The sequence below is a fragment of the Penicillium samsonianum genome, assembly GCF_028829775.1.
Source record: "Penicillium samsonianum strain IBT 33392 chromosome Unknown utg000004l_segment0_segment0, whole genome shotgun sequence".
NCBI lineage: Eukaryota > Fungi > Ascomycota > Eurotiomycetes > Eurotiales > Aspergillaceae > Penicillium > Penicillium samsonianum.
Genome location: NW_026643262.1, coordinates 4,559,531 through 4,585,829, shown reverse-complemented (window position 1 = coordinate 4,585,829; position 26,299 = coordinate 4,559,531). Strand labels below are relative to the sequence as shown.

At 46.6% G+C, this 26,299-nt stretch overlaps 10 protein-coding genes across 10 annotated transcripts; 1 reads left to right on the top strand and 9 right to left on the bottom strand.

The window, feature by feature from the left end:
* Positions 1 to 631: 631 nt before the first annotated feature.
* N7471_008689 (uncharacterized protein) lies at positions 632 to 1,034 on the top strand (the record flags this gene model as incomplete). The annotated part of the gene is made up of 2 exons (XM_057281408.1): positions 632 to 807; positions 869 to 1,034. The coding sequence occupies 2 exons, from the start codon at positions 632 to 634 to the stop codon at positions 1,032 to 1,034; spliced, it is 342 nt and encodes a 113-aa protein (XP_057135668.1).
* Positions 1,035 to 3,828: 2,794 nt separating this feature from the next.
* Positions 3,829 to 4,341, bottom strand: N7471_008688 (uncharacterized protein; the record flags this gene model as incomplete). The annotated part of the gene is made up of 2 exons (XM_057281407.1): positions 3,829 to 4,128; positions 4,306 to 4,341. The coding sequence occupies 2 exons, from the start codon at positions 4,339 to 4,341 to the stop codon at positions 3,829 to 3,831; spliced, it is 336 nt and encodes a 111-aa protein (XP_057135667.1).
* A 704-nt stretch (positions 4,342 to 5,045) lies between these two features.
* N7471_008687 (major facilitator superfamily domain-containing protein) lies at positions 5,046 to 7,391 on the bottom strand. The gene is made up of 3 exons (XM_057281406.1): positions 7,133 to 7,391; positions 6,805 to 7,075; positions 5,046 to 6,750 (listed from the first exon to the last, which is right to left on the bottom strand). Exons 1-3 carry the CDS (start codon positions 7,291 to 7,293, stop codon positions 5,479 to 5,481), a joined length of 1,704 nt encoding a protein of 567 aa, XP_057135666.1. The 5' UTR covers positions 7,294 to 7,391; the 3' UTR covers positions 5,046 to 5,478.
* Positions 7,392 to 10,452: 3,061 nt separating this feature from the next.
* On the bottom strand, positions 10,453 to 11,942 carry N7471_008686 (uncharacterized protein). Its single transcript, XM_057281405.1, has 3 exons — positions 11,658 to 11,942; positions 10,942 to 11,587; positions 10,453 to 10,888 (listed from the first exon to the last, which is right to left on the bottom strand). Exons 2-3 carry the CDS (start codon positions 10,987 to 10,989, stop codon positions 10,616 to 10,618), a joined length of 321 nt encoding a protein of 106 aa, XP_057135665.1. The 5' UTR covers positions 10,990 to 11,587; positions 11,658 to 11,942; the 3' UTR covers positions 10,453 to 10,615.
* A 373-nt stretch (positions 11,943 to 12,315) lies between these two features.
* On the bottom strand, positions 12,316 to 12,721 carry N7471_008685 (uncharacterized protein; the record flags this gene model as incomplete). The annotated part of the gene is made up of 2 exons (XM_057281404.1): positions 12,316 to 12,562; positions 12,612 to 12,721. 2 exons carry the CDS (start codon positions 12,719 to 12,721, stop codon positions 12,316 to 12,318), a joined length of 357 nt encoding a protein of 118 aa, XP_057135664.1.
* Positions 12,722 to 16,632: 3,911 nt separating this feature from the next.
* On the bottom strand, positions 16,633 to 16,878 carry N7471_008684 (uncharacterized protein; the record flags this gene model as incomplete). The annotated part of the gene is made up of 1 exon (XM_057281403.1): positions 16,633 to 16,878. One exon carries the CDS (start codon positions 16,876 to 16,878, stop codon positions 16,633 to 16,635), a length of 246 nt encoding a protein of 81 aa, XP_057135663.1.
* Positions 16,879 to 19,128: 2,250 nt separating this feature from the next.
* On the bottom strand, positions 19,129 to 19,350 carry N7471_008683 (uncharacterized protein; the record flags this gene model as incomplete). Its single annotated transcript, XM_057281402.1, has 1 exon — positions 19,129 to 19,350. One exon carries the CDS (start codon positions 19,348 to 19,350, stop codon positions 19,129 to 19,131), a length of 222 nt encoding a protein of 73 aa, XP_057135662.1.
* A 706-nt stretch (positions 19,351 to 20,056) lies between these two features.
* Positions 20,057 to 20,449, bottom strand: N7471_008682 (uncharacterized protein; the record flags this gene model as incomplete). Its single annotated transcript, XM_057281401.1, has 1 exon — positions 20,057 to 20,449. The coding sequence occupies one exon, from the start codon at positions 20,447 to 20,449 to the stop codon at positions 20,057 to 20,059; it is 393 nt and encodes a 130-aa protein (XP_057135661.1).
* A 1,127-nt stretch (positions 20,450 to 21,576) lies between these two features.
* N7471_008681 (putative C6 transcription factor) lies at positions 21,577 to 23,128 on the bottom strand (the record flags this gene model as incomplete). Its single annotated transcript, XM_057281400.1, has 2 exons — positions 21,577 to 21,894; positions 21,950 to 23,128. The coding sequence occupies 2 exons, from the start codon at positions 23,126 to 23,128 to the stop codon at positions 21,577 to 21,579; spliced, it is 1,497 nt and encodes a 498-aa protein (XP_057135660.1).
* A 1,100-nt stretch (positions 23,129 to 24,228) lies between these two features.
* On the bottom strand, positions 24,229 to 25,822 carry N7471_008680 (sugar porter family MFS transporter; the record flags this gene model as incomplete). Its single annotated transcript, XM_057281399.1, has 3 exons — positions 24,229 to 25,172; positions 25,262 to 25,711; positions 25,774 to 25,822. 3 exons carry the CDS (start codon positions 25,820 to 25,822, stop codon positions 24,229 to 24,231), a joined length of 1,443 nt encoding a protein of 480 aa, XP_057135659.1.
* Between the last annotated feature and the right edge of the window lie 477 nt (positions 25,823 to 26,299).

The window sequence follows — 26,299 nt, the reverse complement described above, 5'->3', positions numbered from 1 at the left end:
CCGCAAGGTGTTGCAGTAAGCGACTTTAACAGAGATGGCCATGCGATATCGTGGCTACGAATAACCAAGGGGGTATCGTGGTAATAGGCTGTGGATCTTTCTATAACCTTGGGTTGTATAGACTCTAGTATAGCTAGAGAAGCCAAGAACGCTAGTTCAATGAGTTACGTTTGCCGCATCCTTTAGCCACTATAGCTTAAACATTAGTAGCAGTCCTTATATTATTAGCTAGTAGTCGGCCTATAAGTTATAACTTATGCGTTATATAAGTGCAAGTATTTCGGCTTTTGAGATAGAATATATCGTCCACTATACAATGTTCGGACCATTGGGCCAGCTATATAAAAGCGAACCTAGTCGTTAAGCTCCACGGACCGGTCTTTTCCGGATGCGGAAAGGAAATGAAAAAGAGTTTCTTCTAACCGTTATAATCCGTTAAACCCATCGTCATTATTAGACAGTGGTGGTGTTATACATATGTCACTATTCAGAGCCGTTGACTATATATAGTGGTACCTGTGCTCTCTTACGGAATCTTACTAGCTCTATACTCCAGACTATTTTCTACATCATTCTCTTCGGTCTACCTTTATTTTAATACCTACGGACTAGTTAAGACTCGTTATCAAATATGGATCCAACAGTGGGTGACATTGTGAGGGGATATAAGGCGGCTGAGGATGCAGCTAAGGGGTACCTTGAGTCTGCGGAAAGCTTGGACGAGGAAATTGGAAGGAGAGCTGCTACGCAAGATGAGGTAACACTACTCAAGGATTTCCTTCAGAAAGCATATAAAAAAGGCCATGAGTAAGTATAGTTACTTCCCTTTGTCTTTATATAACCCTGACACTAATGTTGCGAACTGCAGCGCTGAGGGATATCGTGGAGACTGGATAACTTCAAGATATCATCGAGACGATATTAAAGACTCAGATGTGGGACATCTTAACGCTGTTAAGTGGATCGATGACAATATTATGCAACCGATCCACATAATCGCTGAGAAGAGGGGCATTAAAATCAACCCGACTTGACGTTGTTAAAGGCCTTCTGTTAGGCTTCCTGTTTTGGATAACCTATATATGAAGAATTTTGTAAGCGCATGGAGTGGTAACTTACCACTATCAAGCGATTGGTTAACCACGAACCCGTATTTCCTTTTGTTTTTGTGTAGTAAATTTGTGAAAATAGGAATCCCGGTGACCGAGTATTGGCACATTCGACGCATCGAATAAGGAAGTATTTCAACATGCCCTTGATCGCATGCTTATTCTCTCAAATGAATCAACTCTTATTCTCAATTGGGTTCCGCTTGATCTCATTCGTCCTAAACACATAACAGCCTACTTGATCTAACAAATTCCTTAGCAATGAACTGTATAGATATCGGATCCCTACAGCTAAGGCACTAAACCCTTGTCGACCAGAATGACGAGGTTTAAAGGATCACACATATAGTATCTACTTCGATTCTTCAAGGACTAGTTTTGTATCCAATCCAGTCCAATCCAGTCGTCATCCTCCTTTTTATCCATCATGTATTTACACATCGACACAGCTCGCGGTCCCTCCCGCCCAGTAGCCCGCCAAGACTGCCCACCAATAAATACATCATTATGTATGCCTATAATTATCGTTTAAGATATACGATTCCCTCTATAATCATGTATATATTACAGTACTATATGTCTTGGCGGGCGGGTGCCTACAAATAACCGCCTGTTTGGGCCCAATAAACTACGCGCTGCCAACGAGAAGCAGACGAAAAAGCGCTCGCGATCAAATTGGCGTGTACCACACGAAGAGGGTATAGCCATTCGTGAGGCTATAGAGCAAACTCAACCGCCAGCTTAGCTAGTTAAGCGTGTTCGATATTTAGCTAGAACGCGCTAAATAGCCTATTCAACCTGCTCAACCTACCGGGAGAGTTTCGCCATGATCTAGCCGGCGCAGAGAGATCGGGCATAGAATCCGTTGATGTAAAAATAGCTGTATTTGAATATATAATGGCATTTTGGTGGCAATGAAGTAAAAACCCATTTCAGAATATAGAGTCGCGTTAGGTGGCCGACTAGTATTGTTGTTTAATCTTGTTGTCAAGCTGAGCACAGTGTCGCTTTAGCGGTGTACTCGGAAGGGTGATTCCCTGTCCATACTTTCATTCCTCCTATATCCCTAGCATCTCCTGGTACCCTTCTTCTTGGACGCGTAATCCATGGATCAGGTCGCGCAGGACCGCCCATCTCTGCTCGAGGGTATTGTACACCGCTTCCAAGTACTCTGGCGAGAGGACATATTGGTTGAGCTCTATGAGAGATCGATGACAATCAAAAATTTGCTGTGCTTATTGCACAAGTAGTAGACGCACCCGAGCTCGACGAATTGCCCTCAGTCGTAACTGAGTTAGTTCTTCCAATTCTTCATCCGTTGGCGTATGGATTAGGCGGTTGTCCGCCATTTCTACCTTGTTAGCTTTGTGTTTGAACGGATTTGGACATGGAGCATCGAGGCATTGTATCTCACTGGGATTGTGGGGTTGGAAATATGAGATTTTCCATTAGATGGGGTCATGGTAGATGTAAATCTGCAAACAACTAGTACTAGTTAGCCTTTGGTCCCCTTGTAAGTCATGGTTATGAGTCGAGGAATTTCACCTGGAAAGTTCCAAGATTGTCCGTGGTGAAAGGGCAATGTGGTTATTGAAGGAGGAAGAGAAAAAAGGGAGGACCATAAATAGCAAACGATGGACTGCATTTTCACAAGGAAGGTGATATTATCACCTTCTAAATGGAAAGAGCAACCTTGGCTAGGTAGTCAAGTCCAATTAATGCTTCAACAGTGAGAGCCATATATCAACCTCTTCGATACCTTTATTGGTCCAGGATTGGTTATAGCAATTCAATATATATATAGAAAGTCATACCTGATAGCAAAGTCAGATCTAATAGAGGGTTAATCCAGGTGTAACTTGAACGAAGAGTAAGTGCGCAGTGAGAATTGACTATACTTATATACATGTTTATAACAAAGAAAATAGTGCAAACCCTTTAGCATGCACAGGTCTGCCGATAGAAGCAAAGCCAGATCGCGAAAAGCATATTTTGTTTTCATCCATAAGGGATTGTTATTGTCTAATGAATACCAGAATACTGAAGCATTGTAGATAGAGAGGTGCTTTTCAATCTCAATTTCATGCTCTCAACCCCCCAAGGCCCAAGGGGGCTGTAAGTGGACCTGGACCTCGACCATTGGGGCTTTGGTAACGGTTGTCCAATATGACAACACCACTGGCACTTTAATAGTATTACTCGTAGACTAAAGAATATTGAGGGCACATTTGGGAAGCAGTCGGTAACGGGGTTTGTCTCACTTGTGATGGTTCTGAATGGGTAGTGTGACCAAGTTGTGGAGATTTTGATTGTTGTTAACCTGTAAAATAACCAGTCTAAGCTCATTATCTCATCGCAAATCCTGGCCATGGGCCAAACGGTCATACCTTGCAAAGATCGGAGGCTGGTGGGTGGGTAATGTGGTTGTTGAGGAAGAGAAAGAGAAGAAAGCTAGGGAAGAGTCATATATAGCATTCGGCAAACTACTTCATCAAGAGGAAGCTGCGACTATGACCCTGAAAGGCAAAGAGCAAGACTCATGAAGCCCGACCAAGATTCCCCAATAGCAAGACCTAAATTGAGACTTATGGGTAGGGTATATAAGTCATAAGTCATAACTGATAGTGAGGTCATATTTGATACGGAGCTGAGTGAGAGATGATCTTGATCAAAGAAGTAAGAGTAAAGTGAGGGGTCTCCTTGATGTCTGCCGCATGTCCTAACAAACATTTTCCCACAATTCGCGTTCCAAGCGTTCATCCTCCTCTTCTTCACTGGCCAATTGACGAAGGAGTTGGCGACGTAAACGGATAAGTCTATCCTTAGTTCCCACTAGCATCTGGTAGCAGGTTTCAATGCCCGCCATGGCCGCTTCGACATGGTTGATTGCACCAGCGAATGTCTCATCAATCCATTCACTGCGCTGGCCACGCTGAGTGGCTCGAATACGCAGCCGGGTCAGCTCTTCCAGCTGCTCATTGTTAGGCACTGGGATTGGGCGAGGTTCAGCCACTTTGCACTTGTTAGCTTTGTTTTCGAAGCGCAGGCGGGAATTCTCACTCGTTCGGGGGGGTTGGATGGGTTTGTAGGTATGTTAGAGAAAAGAGAAGTCTTCCTGATGTTGGAACTGTGAAGTAACCAATCTTAGCTCTCGGTCGCGTCCCAAATCTTGTCCATAGGCCAAATGGGTTCATACCTTGTAACGCTTGGGGGGTTGATGGGTAACGGACATAGTAGTTGAGGAAAGGAAAGAGAAGGAGGTCACACTGAATCTTAAATGGCAATCAAGGGACCGAGTTTTCACGAGGAAGGTGCCACTGTCCCCTTAAAAATGGGAAGAATTATGTTCGTAAAGTCAGGCAATACGTGCTGCTATAACCACCCTGGAAGAGTTATGAGTTCAATACCATTTACAATGAGCATACGGAGAGTGAAATATAATTGAAGTGAAAGTTATATTTCATAGAGGGCTGATAGAGCAATGATATTGACGGAAAATAAAAGCAAAGTCAGATTTGGTGATACTCAACAGTTGGGGGCTATACAAAAAGGTCCAAAGATGTAATGAGGTCTTTGACTGTCTGTCTTACCTAGATATATTCTTATGTTTTTTAAATCATTCGATACTGCAGTCACGATGTTCTAAGGGGAAACAACGAGCGCGAGTGCGAGAGCGTGTGTTGTGTATTTTCCGATCTTATTTCCAGTGCGAGGGCCAATAATTAGAGGCCCGCGGGTCTTTACAGTGAGTTTGGGGAATTTCCTTTAACACGTCGAGATATTCGACCTCCCAGGTCGTTAGCTTATCGTGTGCCGCATCGTGCCATTCTTGAGTCGGAGGTTCGACGGCCAGCGCTTGAAGGGTGAACGCAAGCACCTGACCGATGGCTGTCCGGTGAAGGCGCACTTCATCGTCCGCCTGCACATCTTTATTCCGGATACACAGTCTTGAAATCGTACTACAAATGGAGATTTTGGACACGTCTAAAGTGCAGGACCGAGCTCTTGAAAACAGCATGCTCGATTCCTAGGCGGCAAAGTGGACGGAGAGGAGAAGAGGAGAGAGGGAGGGAGAGGGAGAGGGAGCTATTAGTTATCTAATCTAAGGCAAACATGATCTCTTTCATGGATGTCTGATTAATCAAGCACAAATAGGCATCCAACATCCTCCTCACAGATCCTAATCCAACCCATCCAGAGATATCAATATCAAATCAAGCGAATCATTCGGCATACACTTCCAAGCAGCTCAACAAAGATCTGGAACTCATTTTTTGCAAGCGCTTTCGTGGCTGCATCAGCAGTTTAATGCAACTAATAAACGGGAGTGCTGTTTGAGCAACAACACAGACCGACCACAAAATAAAAACTAGAAAAGCAACCCCTTCGTATCGTTCCTCTCTTTAAGCCGGATGTCTTTGATTAGCAGCACCCACACGACTGTCACTGCCATAATCGAGATACCGGCTACGAGCATATTCCGTTGGGCAATGGCATATGCGCGTTCAATAGCAATACGAGTTGTCGATCCAGTCTCGAAGCTCAGTTGCACCGGTAGCGACTCATAGATCTCGTTCCATCGTGGCTTTGTCTCGTCTGGTAACAATTCCTGGAGTTTGTTGGGTAGGGTGTTCGTCCATATGGCGCCAGAGATACTATTGCCAATAGCACCACCAATACTTCCGCTCAGACCAAGCAGTGCTAGCGTTGATGCATAATTGTCATGTTCGGATGCTGCTAGGACTGCTGTCTGTTCAAGGGCAATGATGGTACCAGTACCGAACCCTAGAAACACCTCACACATGCACATGTAACCAATACTATGGCCGGGGGTCCGGAAATAGATCATCAAACCTATTGCAAGCATGTAGATCGGGATTGCACATAGGAGTAGCCACTTGAAGCGCCCTGTAATATGAACCAACCAACCAACCCCAATCAACCAGAGAGGAGATATTAGATTTGCGATCGCTGTTATATAACCTGCTTGCATGAGAGTCACATTATATACAACCTGCAGGAAGGATGTAAAGTATGTGCCCCAACAACTTGCAGCAATAATGTAGGTAAAGTTCAGAAGGCAAGTACCAACAATTGTTCGTGAAACGAGGAGATGGTAAGGGATGAACGGCATTGTAGCAAAGAATCGTTCATAAATCACGAATGCTCCAATAGCAACACCGCCTATCACAATCATGCATATTATTCTCGTGGAGTGCCATGTGCCTTCCTGCGAACCCGCCAGGACGAACGCCAATAGAAAGAGGGAGAGGCCAGCAGTGAGGAGTAATATGCCAAGCATATCAAATTCAACAATAAGATGCTTGATACTCTGGGTCCAGGTTTTTTGGTTAAAGGGACGACCCAGGTCTTTTACCTGCTGGGCTTTTTTTCGAGCCAGTAACCAGATAACAACCAGCGGCATTGTCACAATCGGTAGGAGGATTGCAATTGTGCCATATGCCCAGCGCCAGTTCGTCTTGTTGAAGGATTCTGACAGTGGAGCGCCTGCAAATGCCATGATGATATACGGCGATGAGGTAAAAGCAAATGCAAGAGCTCGGTCCTGCACTTTAGACGTGTCCGCCGTCAACACGTCTACGCAGAAGATCAGGCCCGTAAATCCCACTGTCACGAATGCCTATAGAGATCATCAGTACTAGGCATTGAAAAATTGGCGATATAATAAACATACCTGTGCCACACAATAGGTCGAAATGTTATGGCAACATGCCATCAGGATGAGGCCAATCATCGCGATAAACAGCATCGAGGTCAATGCGACCACGCGATCCCAAATGTTTAATATCTTGGCAATTGGCATTGTACACGCGGCACTCATAACATTGGTAATAATCTCGATCACCGTCAGTAGAGAGTGCCCGTGAAAATCACTAGTAATATATGGTGACAAATTTGCCGTCAAGCTTCCATTCAAAGCGCGTACAAAGTATATCAACCACATGCTTATGCCACCGAGATGTTAGCTATATTGTGCGCACATATAGTTCCCTTTTACTGACCAGATATACACCAGAATCAATGACCTTTTGGACCATGACATAGTCACCGCTTCTGCAACCTGCACGCCATGCTGGGCCTGTTTCTTTGCTTCTTGAAACTCCGTAGTTGGAGGGGCCTCGCTGACTGAAGTGACCGCTTGACCGAGCATGCTTTGAGGCATCTCGACAATACATAAGAATAGGGACGAGTTCGGGGGAATGAAGACAATTAGGGCCTTTGAAAAAGACAGGGTGACCAGAAATAAGGGAAAGAAATAACAGAGTCCTCTATAATTATCTTACCTAGGAGGGAGGGGGTTCTTAAATAGTCCCTCAAGGTGAGATTAGATTAGATTAATCAATCAGCCCATTCCATCAGTACTTGATGGGATATCCACCTCAAACACCAGGGTTACATCCATGGATTGCGCCCCAACACCACTGCGATCCAAGCTTTGGAGCTAGAGGGAGCATTGGGCGTTGATCTAATCTGATTAGAATTGTGTATCATCTCGTAATGGATGTAATAAGACCCCGCTAAGCTAGCACTGATCTGGCCAAGCCAGGATCTTCAGGGTTTTTCTGAGAAGAGAGGTCTACAGAGACGTCCAGATGTATAGTGGAATGTGAGAAGATGGGTGTGTGACTTGCCATATAGGTTGTTTTAATCGCAACACAGTCAGACAGCTTTCTGAAATGTAAAATTGTCAAGCTTCAATTTCTCTTCTGTGTTGTCAGTGGTAAATTACCACTAGAGCCCGTTTTGGACAGGATCCATAGGAGAGGAGCTTACTAAGAAACAAGTCCCTCGTTACCTAGGTAGGGCTGAGTTTACCTACATAGGTAGTATGTATGTAGTATAGACGGACGAAGAGAGGAATTTAGTGATAATCCATTGCTACGTACGAGGCCTTACCGATTCACCGATCGTTGACATGTCATTCGGATAGGGCGGCTAATAAAGATATAGTGACTAAACATAAGTTCTCGCACCCCTTTAGTTAGCACCCCGGGGGACAATATAATATATACTGCCAGTCATAAACCTCTACCCAGCTCTTGCCAAGCAACTCAATCCCTTTTCGGGTATTGGGTTACCACACCGCAATACAAAACCCTGGCGTAATGCAAATGTACCTTTTGTTGGGGATTCACATACAAAAGGTACATACAGTAAAACGTCAGTTACTCGACCCTGGAGACAGATAGAATGATTTTACGCTCTCTATAGAGTTATAAGCATGAAAGAGACATATCTCCTATAATATATAATTCTTCAAGAGGGGCTTTCATATAGGTATAGCGCGAACAATTTTCGGGGGCTATCTTGAACACCCCTTTAAGCCCTTCGTGCTATAGGACAATGGCAACGCCAATTTTAAAAATTTAAATGATGCTATATAGTTTTATATAGGGACAAAATAGTGAAATCGAATTTATTCAATGTTTATCAATGTTTGGTGGACCTTGAGGTTAAGAAATAAATGAATGGCCTTTTGTATGTGAATCCCTAATAAAAGGTACATTTGCATTATGCCAGGGATTTGTATTGCGGTGTGGTAACCCAACACTCGAATGGGGGTTGGGTTGCTTGGGAAGAACCCGGTATGAACTGAAATCTAGTAGGGTGTACACCATCCGTTTCAGGTAGGCGGTATAGATTTATAGTGGCGGTGAGCTAGGTGGGGCTATAGGGGTCCACTTACTGTACTCTGTACCTTTTCATTTCTTGGCAAACCAAAACACTGAAAATTTCAATAAGGGAGCCTAGACAAAGCTACCTTCCTGCTGCCGCTGTTGGCTATCTACTGAATTTGTGGCGTTCGTAGCATCGGCCTTAGTGAGTAAGATGAGGCAGAGTCCGAGCTCGCCCCTGGCTGATGGGAACGGCAACATCGGTTTCCGAAATCAGGATCTGCACAAGATTCGCGCAAGTTTTTTACGGTAGTTGATACAGGCCCCTATTCGCACGGAGTATTCCAAGAATTTTGAGACTGATCGGACGGAGTAAGGGTTCTGGGTGTTGCGGAAGCTTTTGCCAAGCATAGGCAAAGGAGGGACTCGGGAGACGTTTCGCCAAGCCTTTGAGGATCTAGGCAGCTCTTGGAACCTATTCAAAAGACCAGATACATTGGCTACGAGCGATTGCCGTATATCTCGGATGAAGCTTTACGACAGTGCTTGAGCAAATTCCGTTAAGCAGGCTATACTCATCCCACTGAGCACCACTGAGCAGATCCTCGGGTCCCATCTTTTGACCGTAGACCGTAATGCGGCGGGTGCCTGTTCCTGAGACATTCTTGGCCTGTATAATTCACGTGGTACAGAGCTAATGCAAGGTGTCGCAACTTTACTAGTGCGCCCGAGGATAACCGAGAAGATTATTACTAGTGTTATTTTTTTCACTGAACACTCTTGGAATCACCCTACGGTGGAAATCAGAGAAGAAAGCAGCATAGTCCATTCATAAAGAACGAAAAGGACAGAGAGGAGAGGAAGAGAGCAAGGGAGAGAGATATCTATCTACATACCTATCATACAAGCAGGATCTGTCCCATCAGGCATCCCAACAAACACCCAGTGTCACGATCTAGTTACTCGATCACATGCTTGATCACATGCTAAGAGATCGTTTGCTTGTTTGCCTGCGCTCTTTGTTTCTTTATCTAGTATCGATTAATATTAGGGGATTGATCTAGACACACCCCCCTTGGATAACCGCACCCCTTTGGATAGTGGCACACCCCCATGCCTGATTTCTGCCTTATTCCTCAACCGTTAATATATTCTGCCAGACTTAATTTTGCACTTTTGAATTCTGGTTTACACCGCACATCATCGGTCCCCGGCCCCGGAAAATGAGTCCGATCTCTTGGAAGTGATTAAGTAGACCGGCTCCTAGAATCTCCATGAACTCTTGCGGCCATGGCAGTGTGAGTTATCAAACCGAAGCGGGCTCGTCGAAGCTCGTTTGCTGACATTTCAGCATTGATTGATCATCGCTGTCCTTTGATCAAGGCCCGTAAAAGCAATGTACGCTTGCCTTGTCTGGAGGCTACCCATGTACGATTGTACATTGTTGGTGGCGAGTTCCCTCCCAAAACATCACAATATTTAGCATAAACGCCTGTGAACTGGGAACAATAAACCCCCCGCTGTTGTCCCACTAGGCGAACCACCTGTTTGCGAGATAAAAGGCCCCGGGATGTCGAAGGATCAATGCTGGACCCCGTTATGAACAATAGTTTTGACAAGGAGCTTCGAGGCGATTGACATGTGCATTAATTGCAGAATTGTAAATATAATAATAAGGTTCGACCTGTAAGATAACCAGTTTTTACTAGGTCCTTGTTTTTTCGTAGGTCTTGCTCATCGTCGAAGGGATCGTACCTGAAGGACTGCGAGTTTCATCGTTTCGGTAAGCAATGTACACACTTCTGCGCCAATGTGTTGAGAAGTTGAGGTGGGACGAATAGAATAACAAGTGTCCAACGGTCCAATGGACTAGATGCTCTTCGGTCCGTTACGAATAATCCTTCCTTTTTGGCGGGCGATTTGGGTGGCCTCACTTTGGTTTTTGAGAGCCTCAACACCACCCTCGAGGTTTTCTAACCTTTGCGGTACTGAAAGGTGTTGACTGTCCCTCAAGACCTGACGAACTTTATCGCAAATGACTGGCCACATGCCGACGGACAATTCCATGTTGAGGATGAGGACATAACTCTTGTCTGCCCCGGGATGTCGAACAAGCCCAACACTGAACCCCGTCACGTGTTCCTAGTCCAGTTAGTGGATATTGTACTATTGTTAGGCAGAGCGATATGACTTACCGCGGCCAGGTGAAGACCAGGAGCTTGTAGGGTCGCGTTGTTGAACATGGCGCACCATATGCTCGAATTGGAAACACATCATCATGTGCTCTAGTACCCAAAGCACGAGCACACCGGAACTACACCGGTATGCTCAATGGGCTCCAGCAATCGCGGAGTCCTGATACTTCACCGGTCGACCCGCCTTCCGTAGAATTCTGTATCGACCGTGCACTGGATTCGACCTGGGGGCTCATAGGCGTGGAAGGAGCTTGAACCAAATCGCTGTTCTGCTCTATTGGCAATTGTGGGTTTTTCGACGTCGGTAGCCAAGTTTTTCCATGGTAGTAGCAGGCCGCAGAACACGATCTTATGTAGTGCGCTCGAGTTCGTTTTGTCGGCGCTGAGTCGGAGGAGAGGGATGGGGTAAAACATGGGAAAGCAAGGTCATTGGATCGTAACTTAGGGATGGAAATGGCTTTGAGTCGAGGATTCTTGGATGGAGATCTTGTCAAGTTTCATATCGATCGGCGACGGGATTGGGCGATTGTGAGCCAACTTCCCCTTGTCATATTCATGGTTGCAACGCGGTTGGAACGGCACATTTCATCTCGCCAGTCAACATGTCACAACGCGTTGGTGTTGTCCGAGACAGTTATCCACCTTGCTAGAACCAACCAGAGTTAGTGGACTTTTGCTTCACCTGAAATTCAGACCGTTGGCCAAGGAGTGCCCACCTAGTTTGTCTAGTGGGTGGAACAAGTCGCATAATTGATGGTCTGAAGGTTGAGGAAAGGCCCAGGTCACACTGTGATCACAAGGAAGGTGCGGTTGTCACCTTGAAAACAGGAAAGGTAACGGTGGAGCCCGGACAGATACTCAAGATCTTTACGAACAGAGAATTGGCGATGCTGAGAAGACTTACAGGGCATTGATGATACAGTGGTATTTTATGAAAATGAATTGGCAGAATGTGATTTCTTCAAGAGGCCAATTTCCAGATCCTCGTTGCTATCCATGCACACGACGTCTGCTGTGTTGGTCTATGGGTCCCGAGATATTTGAAGTCTGCAAAGAACATGTCGATGAACCGGCCCACTAGGGCCGCTCCGACCGATTGCCCCACTGACTGTTGGAAGCGTCCCTGGACGCCGGGCCATGTGTGATTTTGTTGAATCGATACTATCCCATAAATCTACTGCTCTGATTCATATACCCTTGAGTTGTATCCACTTCATATCTTCGGAGTTCTAGGGTAGACTGCTCCAATGTCTGGAGCATTGCTGGTATAAAGCACGACTATCTGAAAGATTGGTCCGTATATTTTTTTGATTAGAGATAAACCGGTAGTCGTGATAATGTTCACTTCTAGGACCATTCGCTCTCTGCATACGCTCACGAGGTGCGGCGGATTTGTGAGGGAGCGTGTGGATCATGCACCTTTTCAAACTCCAGTTCGGCCATTTCTTGCAACAGCGCTTGGTGGATGTTTGCCGTAGCAACCTGATGAGTATATCCTTGGCCCATTATGGCCTGAAACGTGGCCATAATGAACCATGGGTCATCCAATATTTGAATGCGGGAGGATACTCGTTCGGTGGCACGCATTCGAAACAATGTGCGGATCTCAAGATGCTCATCCCTAATTGATGGGACCGGGTTACTGATCACCCTTTCTTGCTTGCTCGCACGCTCGCGACGCGCCACGGACTCGAATTTGGGTGAGCACTTCTAGCTCCCCATCAGTCAGGGTTGGGATCGGGCGGGTCGCCACTGATTTCTTGTTAGCCTGGTGTTTCATAGTGGTTGAGAATGCAGCGTCAAAGAGAGAGAGGGGGGGTATCTCACTTCCGTAGGCGATTTAAAAACGTTATTGGGAACAGCAGATTTTGTAATGTAGTGAGGGATGTTTAGCTCGCATCTCGGGATTATTATGATCTTGGATCCGTTCACGCAATACTTTGTGTTTAAAATGTTATTGGGAACATAAGATCATATGGGAAGGGAGGGGGTGTATCTCACTTTCCGTGGCGCTATGTTGATACTGAGAAGGATTCGTGGGATCAAGAAAGTGACAGCGAGATTTAACCTATAAAATGAACAGACTCCGTTAGCTCCTTGCTGTTTTGTGGATCTTGCTTAGCCTGCAAGGGGAGGTGGTGTATGTCACCTTCTGCATATTTGAATTGCGGTCTTGATTTGGAAGATTAACAACGTGGCGGTTAAATCATGGATTGTTGCGCGTTCCTGGGAGTGGCGGGAAGTGCGACCTCGCAGCTCTGTGAGTTGGTCAAGTTGTTCGTTGGTTGGTGTCGAATAGGCTGAGGATCGGTCACTTTGCACTTGTTAGTTTTGTGTGCGAAACACGGTCGGTAATGGGCTTTATCTCACTGTTGCCAGTTGGTTAGAGAAGGCTTGATGGCTGTTAATCTGTAGAACAACCAGTCCCCCAGAACAACCTAGCCGACGATAGCAAGGCGAGAGATTCAAATTGGTGTCCTTCAACCCCAAGAGGAAGCTACGAAATGAGGTTAGTAGGGTTAGGAAAGACTCCGCAGATCGAACATTACCATCTCGCAAACGGTTCCAGCTGTGTGGCAGCCCAGGCAGTCATTCACGTTATCGGCGTTTTGGATGCAGGTGATCTCAAAGTGACGCCAAATACTGCCTCCCTGGACTCCATGGCACCAGTCTTCGATGCTTCGCTGAAGGCAAGGAACACAGAAAAGAAGATGCGTAACAGAATTCGAGAGACGACGCCGGGCATACTGTTGAGAAAGGATGGCTCTCTGCCGAGCGACTTGATTGTCGGAAATAGTGCAGTCAATAATGAGTTTGCTATGCCTGGAAAGTGCTTTTCTTACTTCCTCATTTCGTCGTCTATGTTGTTCATAGTCAAAGTGACTGCCCCTTGGGGATTGTATATAAGGTGAGGCGAGGAGTGTCAATGTTCAAAAAAGAGAAAGAAAGAGTTGGTGAAGAGGAAGTTGGGTGGGCAATTTCCCCCAACCTACGAGATAAACCGCATTTACACGAGGGAGGTGAGGCGTGACTGTCATATTGAGAAAGAAAGACCAAGGCGGGTGAATCATAGGTAACCAATACTTGGGTAGTAACGATGCCCAAACGAACATTCGCAACACTTAGATGCCTTCAAAGCTAAGTTTAAAAGTATGATATAGATATATACGAAGTTATAATCAATGGAAAAGTGGTAATTGATACATGCCTCATATCCAAATGATCGTCAAGGATAAAGTGAATTCGATGATGTCTGGGTGGTATGGGGGATATATAACAAACGCTCAGAAGTACAATGCGAGCCTGATTAATACAGTTGGTCTGTGACCGCCTGCTTTGTTTAAATTTATAAAGACGTTCCCCAGGTGATTTCATAGTACAGCCAAGAGGTTCTTGGGATAGCGGTGACATTTGACAGTAGCAAAGTAGGGTCTATGTAGAGGACTACTCGGGATACCTATCTTTATCCTCTATTATGGACTGTCGACTTGAGTAGAACAGATACCCCCTAGTTTCTCTGCTTCTATAATGTGGCCTTCAATTGCAGGTTTCAGTATTTATTGCAAAGCTCCGAACTGCTTATATAGTACATAGTCATGGACGGTTGAAGTTCAGTCCTTTCTTAGTTTTCGTTGAGATAATCATTGCCTTGCTACTTCCTTCTCATGGTGGTAGTGACGCCTTCCTCGTGCAAATGCGCTTTCTCTCGTAGGAATTATGATTCAAGATTTTCCCTACTCATTATCTCTTCCTTCTTCTTTCTTCTTTCTTTCTTATCGTCGCATTTCGAAATTTCGTGCCACGGTTTGCAAGATACGATACATTTCACGAGGAGCGAGATCTACTATAGAACACGGAGCTAACATCAAGTAGTTGATTCGAAACTTTGACTTAATCACCACCCCTACATTCTCTAATAAGTACGAACTAGTACCGATGTCCTCCCTCCGGTCGATGACCCGTTCTCAGCCACGTATAGACATGAGGCTAACAAGGCGAAAGTGGCGACCAATCGTCGCATCCCTACCCTTAGCGATGGGGAGCTACAGGTGATCACGCAGATCCGAGTCCGAGGGACCGAACGGGCATACGCCCGCAGCCAAATCTTCGAGGAGGGATGTATGATCATCAATATGGTCCAACCCATGATTTTCCCGGCCTACCCCTACCAATCCCGCGGGTAACGTCCTGTATGCATTGGAGGAACGGATACACTTCCTGCTACAGGAATTGTTCGACTAACAATCGGACGAGGAGAACGATCGGGCTGTTATGCGAAGAATCTGGCGTCGTGTTCGTTGATTGCGTGTTGTTGTGCTTCTACCACCCTTCAGGTACTACTAAGGAAAGATGAAGACATACAATGTAATGTTGATGTGATTAGTTTAAATGTTTATAAGCTGCTATAGATGCCGTTGACTCGGTGCATTGTCCTACTGGCGATAGTATCTTATTGCCTCTAGATACTTTGCCCTGAAGCCTGATGATATTGCTTTTCGGCCCGTATGCCGCGGATATCATCGGCGACGACCTGCATTCTCATTTTAAAGCTCTGTAGCGTATCCATACCAGCTGACGGTGATGACTGACATATCGAGGCAAGAATATTTGACTGTGGGTACCGTTTGTAGTCTATAAACCGACGATGTTCGCCATGGGCGTCAATCCCACAGCCGATTCACTGTATGTGAGAACGAGTTTATTAGTGGTGCATCGTAGGGTTGGTCTGCAGGTGTCTTGGATCCATTTATGTTCTTCCTCTTGGACATTGACGGCGTGGTTGGAGGCGACCAATTTCAGGTTAGTGGGCGTGGGGACTTCACCGAAGTGAAATCGACCTCTTAGAGCAGATATGGTTCTCCTCCAGCCAGTACGGTCAACATCTTGCAGTGGGGACCATCCATCCTCTCATCTAGAATCCAAACCACGAAAGGTTCCGGAGGGCATATGTAGGGAGATCAATTTATTCCATCCGAATTCTCGGCCTAGTGTGTCACTCGAATCTGCGGTTGAGATATTGCTCTCCTAGGATGCCGTCGCTGCCCGGAGACTGACGGTTGCTCATGACTAGGTGCCGGGATGAGCCCAGTGCTCGCTGTACTTTTGCTTGTCCGATGTATGCGTGGAACACGGGTCGGAGCGGAGCATCGAGGGGGTATATCTGACTTGTCGACAGTGTGACGGAGATAATCTAGTATCTTTGGACGATATGAGTCTTCAAAAACCTCTAAAGTATCCGGTGCTGGTTAGCCTTGTGTCGCGTCGCGAACCTTGGCCGTGGCGCTCAGAGATCTCACCCGTGGGGGCTGCTGTGTCAAGGTTGACGTAGGAAGGGCGAATATTGGTCAATCTCCACCAATGCTTGCCTGGCCGTGAAGTGTAGATGGACTACGTCAAACTACATTATCACTCAAGAGCAGGAATAAAATACCAACGAGGCTGAAGCTACAGATACGAGAAGAGAATCTCAACGACAATAAGGTTTGCACCAGCAGTGTTCATACTATCCTGGGCAATGTTTTTCAATGGATATTGGATATCTTCTCTCACTAGATCCAGAATTGGTCTTCCATGTTGCCCTAAAGATCCCCTTGGGCTCATGTACCGCGAGAAGTCATTTTGTCACCCCAGGGCCCTTTCGGTTGCGACCCTTCTGTAGCTTGATCGTGGCAGGAGCGTCAGACGGCCCAATCAGCGACGGCGCCTCCAGATTCGGCGTTCAAGGAGCCGATCGTAATCCTCGCGGTACCGAAGAGCTAGCATTTCGTTCAGCAGAATCTGAAAACGCTGCTCGAAAGCCCACAACATGGTATCGTGAGGGAACTCGTTGGTGGCCATGGTGATAGTTGTCTGCACCATTGTCATTACTTGACAGGCCTCCTCAAAGGGTTGAGTGAGGGCGTGTGCTCGTAACGCCCCACGCACTCGTATTTGCATCAGTAATTCAAGCTCCTCATTGCTCAACTCAAGGTGGGGATGGGCCGGGTTTCCACTTATTTCCTATTAGCCTCGTGCTTGTTGAGAACGTAGTGTCGAAAGGGGGGGGGGGGGGGGGGTATCTCACTTTCGTGGGAGTTGTTGGATGGATTAAATTCCTTGTTGTTAGGTAGAGGTTCAGGTTGTAGACTTGGCAGCCTTAATTAGCTTTTTTGTTTTGTCGTACCCCTTGGTTCGATTCTTCGTACCTTCACAGTTTTGGTATGAAAATTGAAGATGAGAAAGTTGCTACAGGAGACCTTAAAAAGTAATTGCTACGAGGAAAAGCGCATTCTTACGAGGAAGGCCCGACTACCACCAGCAGAAGGAAGGAGCAAGGCAACAGTTATGTGAACGAGAAGTGAGAAGAAAGTGAAATATATCGTAACGATGACTATGTATTATGCAGGCAACTGAGAACCATGCAACGAAGATTCAAACATGCAATCCGATCCTCAATATAGAAGCAGGGAAACTCAAGGGGAATTGATTCTACTCAAGTCGACAGTTCTACCGATAGAAGATAGAGATACGTCAAGGAACAACATTGTTAATACCTCAGACTTTATAGGCGACCCTAAACTCTCGTGCTGGAAATCTTTCTATTTTTATTGTGATTTTTGGTGTGATGATCCACTCTGACTACAATTCCCAAGTGTCCTCCCAGATTGCACCGAGGATTACCATCGGCTCCTTGAATGCTGAATCTGGAGGCGCCGCCTTTAACTGGGTCGTTTGATCCTCCTGCCACGAGATAACATGCTGTGGGCCTTAGTGGAGCGGATGTGTGTCCTCTTCCAAGAGATAGCTGATTTGTGCGCCGAAGAGCAGCACGATGATCGTATTGCCGGATGTACTGAATAGGGAGCATCTCCTGGAGGAAAATCTGGATTCGCTCCTCTAACGCCCATATCATGTCATAGGGAGGGAATTGGTTGGAGAGAGCCGCGCCGATAATAGCTTGTGCCATATTGATTATCAGGCAGGCTTCTTCGAAGTGTTGGGCGCGGACATGCGCTCGCGAAGCGCCACCGAGTGGTATTTGAGGCAGCAATTCGAGCTGCTCATCGCTAAGGTTTGGTATAAGCCGGGCTTGCCACCTGTTTCTTGTTAGCTTCGTGTTCCAAAGTGGTTGAAAACGAGGCATCGAGGGGGGGAGGAGTGTATCTCACTTGCGGAGTGATTTTGTATGACTCCGTGGTATTCGGACGAGTAAAAGCTGTGAACTCGCCAGTCTCTGTTACCCTTTTACTTAATCGTAGATCTCCCTAATCGTTATAGGCCTGTTCTATTATGGCCTGAAGCAGATCCATAATGAAGGACGCCTCGTCCAATATATGGATGCGAGTGGAGGCTCGCTCTGTGGCGCGGATCCGACCCAGCGTGATCATCTATAGCTGCTAATCTCTAATGGATGGAATTGGGTTGTTCGTGGCCACTTCTTTATTGTCGGTTTTGTGGTTAAAGGATCATACCTGTGAATGGGTTGGTACGAAAATCAAAATGCGAGAATGAGGTAAAAGAAAGAAGAAATACTTACTAGAGAGGATCTCAACTTGCAATTAGTTTGATAGAAAGCTCGTTTTTTACGAGGAAGGCCCGACTATCACCACAAGAAGGAAGGAGCAAGGAAAGTGAACCCAACCATTCATTGCATGGTCGTGATACATATAGCACCTCCAGCAGCTTCATATATTCAAAGTCAAGCGTACTGATACAATATGTATAGAGTAATTCAGAATTGAGGGTAAAATTATATTTGAGAAAGGGCTAGTAAAGGATAGTCTCAAGGGGAAGTAATAACGAAGTGAAATTTAACAATCAATATGTAGTCAGGTGATGACGCTGCAATAAATATTCAAACATGCAATGGAAGCCTTTATTCTAAGGCTAACTGCTGTCGATAAGCTAGTGTCTTCTAGCGGCAAGGAAACTGAAGGGGAATTGATTCTACTCACGTCGAAAGTTCTACTGATAGAGGACAAAGATACATCAATGAACGTAGGATGGCCTAGTATTGTAGTAATAGCCCGGGGCGTACGGGGAATGACCATGTAGAAGTTTGAGGTGAAAAATCGGAGGGATTTGAGAATAGCTGCTCAAACAGTATTGTTAGGACCTAATGGTCTCCAGGCTCCTGTCAACTATCTTGTTAGAGATACTGGTCTTGTGATTGTGGTTGTTAGTAACGAACCTGTCTAGAACTGCCATCTAGGGTTCCCATGTGGCCTCCCAGATTGCCTCAGCGATCCGGCCATCATGAACATCTTCAACCCCCAGATCGATCATTTCTTGCGCAAGAGCGTCCATTCGCTGCTCGAGACCCTGTAGGATGGTTCCCGTCGGGAGCTGCTGAATATGTGTCTGTCCCATTATGGCCTCAGCCAGGTCCATAATAAACGCCGCCTCCTCCAGTATCTGGATGTTCTGCATTGAAAAATGTTTGATCGTCTTCATTCATGTTCTTTCTATACATAGGCCTATGGTAGGGCGATTCCTTTCCCCGTGGGTTCCATTTCAATCTCAGAGTTGGCGGAGGTGTGTCTAATTAGCTCGTGTCACCGCGCGTTCGGCTTCCTCCTCGGCACGAATGATAAGCATATGTTGTAGAAGTCTCTGCATCCGCTCCTCTAGTTCGTAGAGGTGTGTGAGGGAGCATCGGTAAGGATAACCCCGGGTTATGAAGATTTCTGAGGAATCTATAATGCGGGATGCCTCCCGAAAGATTCTGTGGCAGGTAGATCTTCGTGACTGCGGGACTCGCAACAATGTGAGCAACTCCAGCTGCTCATTCGTAAAGGACGGAATAGGGCGATTCTCGGCCACTTCCCCTCGGTCAGCTTTGTGTTTGAAATATATTTGAATGGAAGTAGTTGGGGGCCTCTAAGAAGGTTCAAATATGCAATCTGAGCCTGAGGTAAAATATTTTTGTTACAGCCTAGCCCATCCGAATATATCGTCACGTTGGACGCGTGTACTGGCTGTACGAGATATACCTTTAGCATCTACTGGTCATTTGCTACCTCGAGGCGGCGTTGTTCCGCCACTTCTCACTTGGAGATTTACATTTAGATTTTGGGTAGAAAGGGAGCATGGAAGAACGTGACATCGTCTACCATTATCTCTTTTCGTCTTCCTGTCATGATCGAAGGATGGCAAGATAGGCCCCTTCCTCTGCTGCCTGTAAGCTGAACATGACGGTAATGAGAGACTGCATCCTTCCTTCAAGAGTCCATAGTACATGGACATCGGGAGACTGGCCATTGTGGGCGTACTGGCGTATTATAATCTGAACGGACTGCATAGTTCCACATGCCTCCTGGAAGACTCTTTCACGAGCGCATCCGAGCTCATCCCAACAGACTCGGAGCTGCGTAAGCAGCTCAAGCTGATCATCGCTGGGGGACGCCACTTTTTCCTTGCCGGGATTGTGTTCAATGAGCGGTTCCAAACGAGGTATTGATGGGAAGGGATGTGCCTCACTGCTGTCTGGAGTGTACGGTACGTCGTGCTTGGGCGCGTGTAAGAGCATCTGAAATGGTGAATCTGAAGGATAACCAGTCTGTGTCAGCTATGTAACTCAGCGTCCCGCCTCGTCGCAGATCTTTCTCATAGGCCATACCTGGGTACTTCGTGGGGTTGTAGGGTGTAGGTTGGGGTTGGGTGAGAACTGCAAAATTTTCGATGAAAGAAGGCAGAACATTTATTATAGAGGTCCATTTGCAATTTGTCAAGAGAAAGGGTTTTTTTCACGAGGAAGGAGCAATCGCCACTTATCACCTTCGAAAGGAAAGAGCAAGGTGACCTCGGGAGGCCTTAAGTTGCCCTAATACCGGTAGTCAACACTCCCATTCCTATAAAAGCATGCATAGTGATAATATAGAGAGTAAGCCATAAGTGGTCCTAAAATGAGCTTTTGATATGGGGTGGGTTGAAGAATACTGTCAATGAAAAATAAGAGCCAGGTGAGATTTGTGATGCCAACGTTCAAGATATTGTGTTGGATCCAACGGGTTTTATTAGCTGCTGTCAATATGTAGGTGGATGGCCGACTTATCAACCTCTATTATCATAGGAGATGTGGAAAGGATTGCACCCATCCATATATGCATCTAACTACATCTGCCTGATTGATTATGGCAAACCGTGGCGGACGTTCAAACGGCCCTATTACCGCTGCCGTAAGACCACAAGAATACCCTAGCACAAACTCGATCACCTTCCTCGTCGACTGTCGTTAGGTTGAAAAAGGAAGCCAACGAACGTAAGACGTAAAATTTGAAAATACGAAGGTGAGAAGACAGTATTACACTTATAGATAAATGTTCGTAAATCGTCCACACTGATTACATGTAATAGGTCAATCGCTATAGTAGCTAAATAAAGGTGTAGACAATTGTAGAGGCGATATCGTTGGACATGCTTATTCTTCAAGTTCGTCGTCGGGGGATGGGTAGATTCTTCGGCCGATGTTTTGGCTTGTTCTGCCCTGGTTGTCTCGATGTGCTCGATGATGCGAGGGCTGTTTCAAAACACACCTTTTCGTAAAGATTCCTGTTGTTAAGACTCATTGAAATTAAGGTGACATAGTATTGGGTATGTATATATTCGGTTGTGAAATGGGAGTAGGGCTCATTTTCTGTTTTCTTCCAAATAGTTTCATTCAAGTAACCAGTCAATCGCATGATTGACAAGAGCCTCGCTGGTCACTTCTTGATCATGTAGCAAATTGGAAATATCACCCACCTCAGAATCAGGCTCCACATTGTTGACATGGTTAGACGTATGAAGTTCTGCACACATACTGCGCGCTGTGGGACTATCTGGACCCAAACCAGAGGGCTGCAATGTGGATGTTTGGCGCTCGGAGAGGTAGGAAGTGTGCTCGATCAGAAAGCGGGCCATCCAATTATCTAGCACAAATGCGTCTGATACAGAGTCTCGGCAAGAACTCTGGAAGTCTCGCAGGCGTGCCACCTATTAATGTGGTCAGTCGTATTTCCATAGAACCAACTTGAAATGTAAGACCTACAGAGCGGTCCACCACGGGCCAATATGATTTGACATGCATTAAGTATTTGAAGTTTAAGAGTAGCCATTGTCGTGCCACGTAAAGCGAGTCAGAGTTATCACTGAAGAGCAGCGTATGAAGGTGGACACATGAGCTGATCACAGCTATATGCCCGTAGATGTAACAGTTCAAATCGCAATCTTCGATGTCTGTGCTATGCCGTAAAATTCCGGAGATTATATTTGCACTTTGTTTGCATTGGGCGGCATTCTTTGCAAGGTTTCCAGTATATTGCTCCCTGCGTGCATCGAGAAAAGGAAAGAAGAGCATTTGGCGAAAGTGGTGGTAGCCGATATGCATTGCCAGGAAAGTCCGACCCAGCCGTTGCTTGACAGAGGACATGACGTTTTCCGTGGTATACCGTAGAGTCAGGGGCAGACTTTCCTCCCATTGATCAAGACGGCCTTCCAGTACAGCCGCCTCCTGGCAATAATCATCGAACGGAATCAGGCCTTGGCTCATCCGTCGCAGGAGCACACTGGTCTTGTTAAATATGTCGAGGGTCTTTGCCATAAAAGCCCACATATTGTACGGGGATGGAGGCGAACGATATGTTCTTTGTAGCAGGTCTGGATCGAGACTCTGGAAAGCCATATCATCGAGTTCGAGAAGATCGACTTGTAGGCCGTGATTCAACGATACAGGTTCGATTGATATATCTATTGCCGACCAAGCGCTGCCAATATTCACGGAAAGCCAGGTGCGACGATGTTCCTCTTGAGAGAGGGGGCTGCCATCCCTGGGCACATCCCAGAACGACAAGGTTTCGGCGTGTAACCTAGCCAGACCGATATAGACATGCTTTGCTTTGGGATCACCTTCCCCACCATAGTAGTAGCCGATCAGGATCAAACCTTGCATTGATTCTAGGCTTGGGATGATGATAGACTGTTGAGCGAGACGCACAGCTTCGGAGACGTAAATTTTTCCCCGCGAGCCACGAGCTATACCATGGAAGACGGGGTTGTCGGAAAACCTAGCAGCGAGTGCACACATGGCATAAACATGCATCATAGATGCTGTCCCCTCATTGAACTGGTGCATAAAGCTTGCTTCGTGGATCATGGTGTGAATGACATTGTGGATAAAGCGAAAGTATAGGAGAACCAGATCGTGGAAGACCTCCCGAGTGTTTCGCATTGTCGTCCCTTGGGAAGCGCTCGACGGGCTAGAGACAACATAAGGATCATCGAGACCGCATGGAATGGAGAGAGACTGGCATAGTTCACAACCATGCCCATCACCTATTGGACTGCACCGTCTTTTGCGCACGCTGAAATCTTATATTTAACATCACGTCAATTGTAGATGAGACAGAACCTACCGGCAGTTAACGCAGGCTGCAGCTCTTGCCCTCTTGGGATGGCTTCGAACCATAATGTCAGAGATATAAAAAGTGCACCTGTACACCAGTCAGGCCCTCGGCTGTCACAGGGTGCCATACTGGAAGTGGTTGGGAGCTAGGCGGTCAGGAGTGGCGGTGCAATGCAAGCCACCTCACCTCCAGGGCTGGCCCCCCTGGGGCACAGTCCGCTGACTAATACCTTCCTGCTCCCCGGGGCCATCCAAGGATGGATAGACCAGCGGATTCAATTTACCTTGGAAACCGACCAACTACCCCAACCGGCACCCGTTACAACCGGCAAAGTAAAAGAATGTTGATACGTGTGTGGAGGTGAGTAGTAGGCTCTATACATCACTTATTTTCACTTTTGCGGTTATTGAATTGAATCCAGAGGTTGTAGATATATATTTTGGGAGAGTGCCTCCATGATTGACGCGTTTCCAGCCCCATCTCCATTCAGATCATCACTACTGGATCTCCATGCCCACAGTCACCCGTGCGAAGATTCACCTTAGGTATCTGCTCTACAATATCCTACAGGTCTCTTCCCAACCATAATAAGAACGATGTGAGGCTCCATATAGACCGTCTCGAAGTCAAGGAAGCATGCTACCCCTTGGTACCACTCTTTCCACTATCACCAGTTTGACTATAATACTTCCACCAAACCATCAGCTTTTGAGGAGCTATTACTATGCCGGCGATTTGCATACACGATGGTTGTTAGACTTCACAAGTCGCAGTATTAGGAGACTTTCTTCAACCAAGTGAGGTCATGGATATTTCTTCTCGGTGATGTTTTCCGCATGAAGGAAGAACTCGACATTGCATGGATTGGACTCTCACTCAGACATTATCCTATGAAATGATTCCCTATCTTGAACAATTCGGTCTATCACTTGCTTGTATCCTCCACCATGACCACTTCAGTTGCCCTTTTCTCACTCTCAACGCCCATAGGTGCTTCATCACCGAACAAGGAATCCATTTGTTCCAGAGTCTTGCCCTGTGTCTCAGAGAAGAAGAAGATGTAACAAAGCATAGCAATCAAGTTGAAGACGAAGAACACATAGAAGTACCGGAAGCCAATTGAAGACAAGGCAATTGGCGAAACCTGAGCGAACACGAGGTTGACAGTCCAGTTGGTGAATGTGGTGATCGAATTACCCTGGTTACGAATATCGACGGGGAAGATCTCAGCTGGATAGACCCAAGAAATGATACCGACAAAGGTATAGAAGAAACTGAACACAAAGTTCATAGCCACCATAGCCCGAAGCTGATTCTGGTTGCCCTCGTCCCAGTGCTGAGACATGGCAGCATTGCAGACAAGCGCGCCAGCCATTCCAGCAGCGGAGAAAATGAGAGGCTTAATACGGCCCACGCGCTCTAGTGCCCATAGACCTCCAGTACAGTAGACAATGGACAGCGCACCGGATATTCCGATGATCATGAGAGACATTTGTGTGTCAAATCCTAGCGTTGCATATATGCGAGTTCCGTAGTAGTTGATGACGTTGATTCCGGACAAGACACCGAAGGCCTGCACGCCACAGCCGAGGATGAGACGACGCCTCCAAGAGGGCTTCCGCAGGATCGAGGTCCAGGTGGCCTTTGTCTGCAGGCGCTCGGCCTGGATGGTGTCGCGGATCTCCTGGAACTCGAGATCGATGTACTGCGCTGTCTCTAGTGTACCGTCACCGTGTAGGTTTTGCAGTGAGGCAAGGGCTTCCTCGTGGCGATCCATCTCCATCAACCAACGTGGGGACTCGTTCAAGAAGAAGATTCCGCTGACTAGGACTAGACCAGGGAGACACTGGAAAGCAAGAGGAAAGCGCCCTAGAGAAAACATATCAGAATAAAAGGAACAAAACATGTGCGGTAAAATCGAGTTAGACTAGAGCCCAAGATTAAAAGAGTCCACTTACACTGAAAGGAAGTTTCATTGAAAGAACATCCATATCCCAGCCACTGAGCAACAAGATATCCCCAACTTAACATCCACTGCAACAGACCAGACATCATACCACGGGAAGGAGACTCGGCGATCTCACTAGCATACATAGGGACAACAGAGGTAAGCATGCCAACCGCAACGCCGGCAATGAGGCGGCCAAGGATGAGCATGGTCATATTGACAGCGCCAGCCTGCAAGGCACACCCAAAGCAGGATATACAAGCGCCAGCGAAGACAGATCGCTTCCGGCCCAGCCGGTCACCAGTGAAGATGTTGATGATTGTGCCCAAAATGGCGCCGCCCTGGAATGCAGAGACGATACCGCCGGTTACGGTGTCGCTAGGATGAGAGAAGTATTTGATGAATTCGGTTTGGCCGATGGTCGATGTGATGATACCACTGTCATAACCGAACAGGAAGCCTAATGGATAGTGTTAATGCGTAGCTTCTTTCCATGGAACTATGCCGATGTGCAATGCTTACCTCCAGTGGCCAGGAACACGGCGGTCAACAAAGTCTTGAATTTAGCCATTTTGTCGGCGGTGGTGGAAATCTTGACTTTGGGATAGATATCAGGCAAAAGATGGCACACTTCGCAAAGACTCTAGGGATATACCCCGTGGGGATACCCGGGGAATATTATATAGACATCGAAGAGGACCGGGATAGCGAAGCGACGATGGAACTAGGTCAGAAAGGATCTAGTCTTCTTTTGTTGCCGTCTGTTACTTTTGAAGAGCCGGGGTAGCGCTTGGGGGGCTTTCCGGCTTCGCCACCCATAGGGCAAGAGGAAATTTCCAAAAAGAAAAGCACAGACCTTCGGTGTGACCTTACCCGAAAGATTTAGCCATGCTAGCTGAATTAGTTCGTGACAAAGGCTAGTACTAGTTCCCTGCGGGTCTCGGTGGCCGCGTGTTCCCCCACCAGGGGGGCAGAGTATAGAGAGCGACCTGACGGGGAAAATTGTTTGGTGGGTGAGGAGTTTCGGGTGTTTGAGGAAGGCAGGATT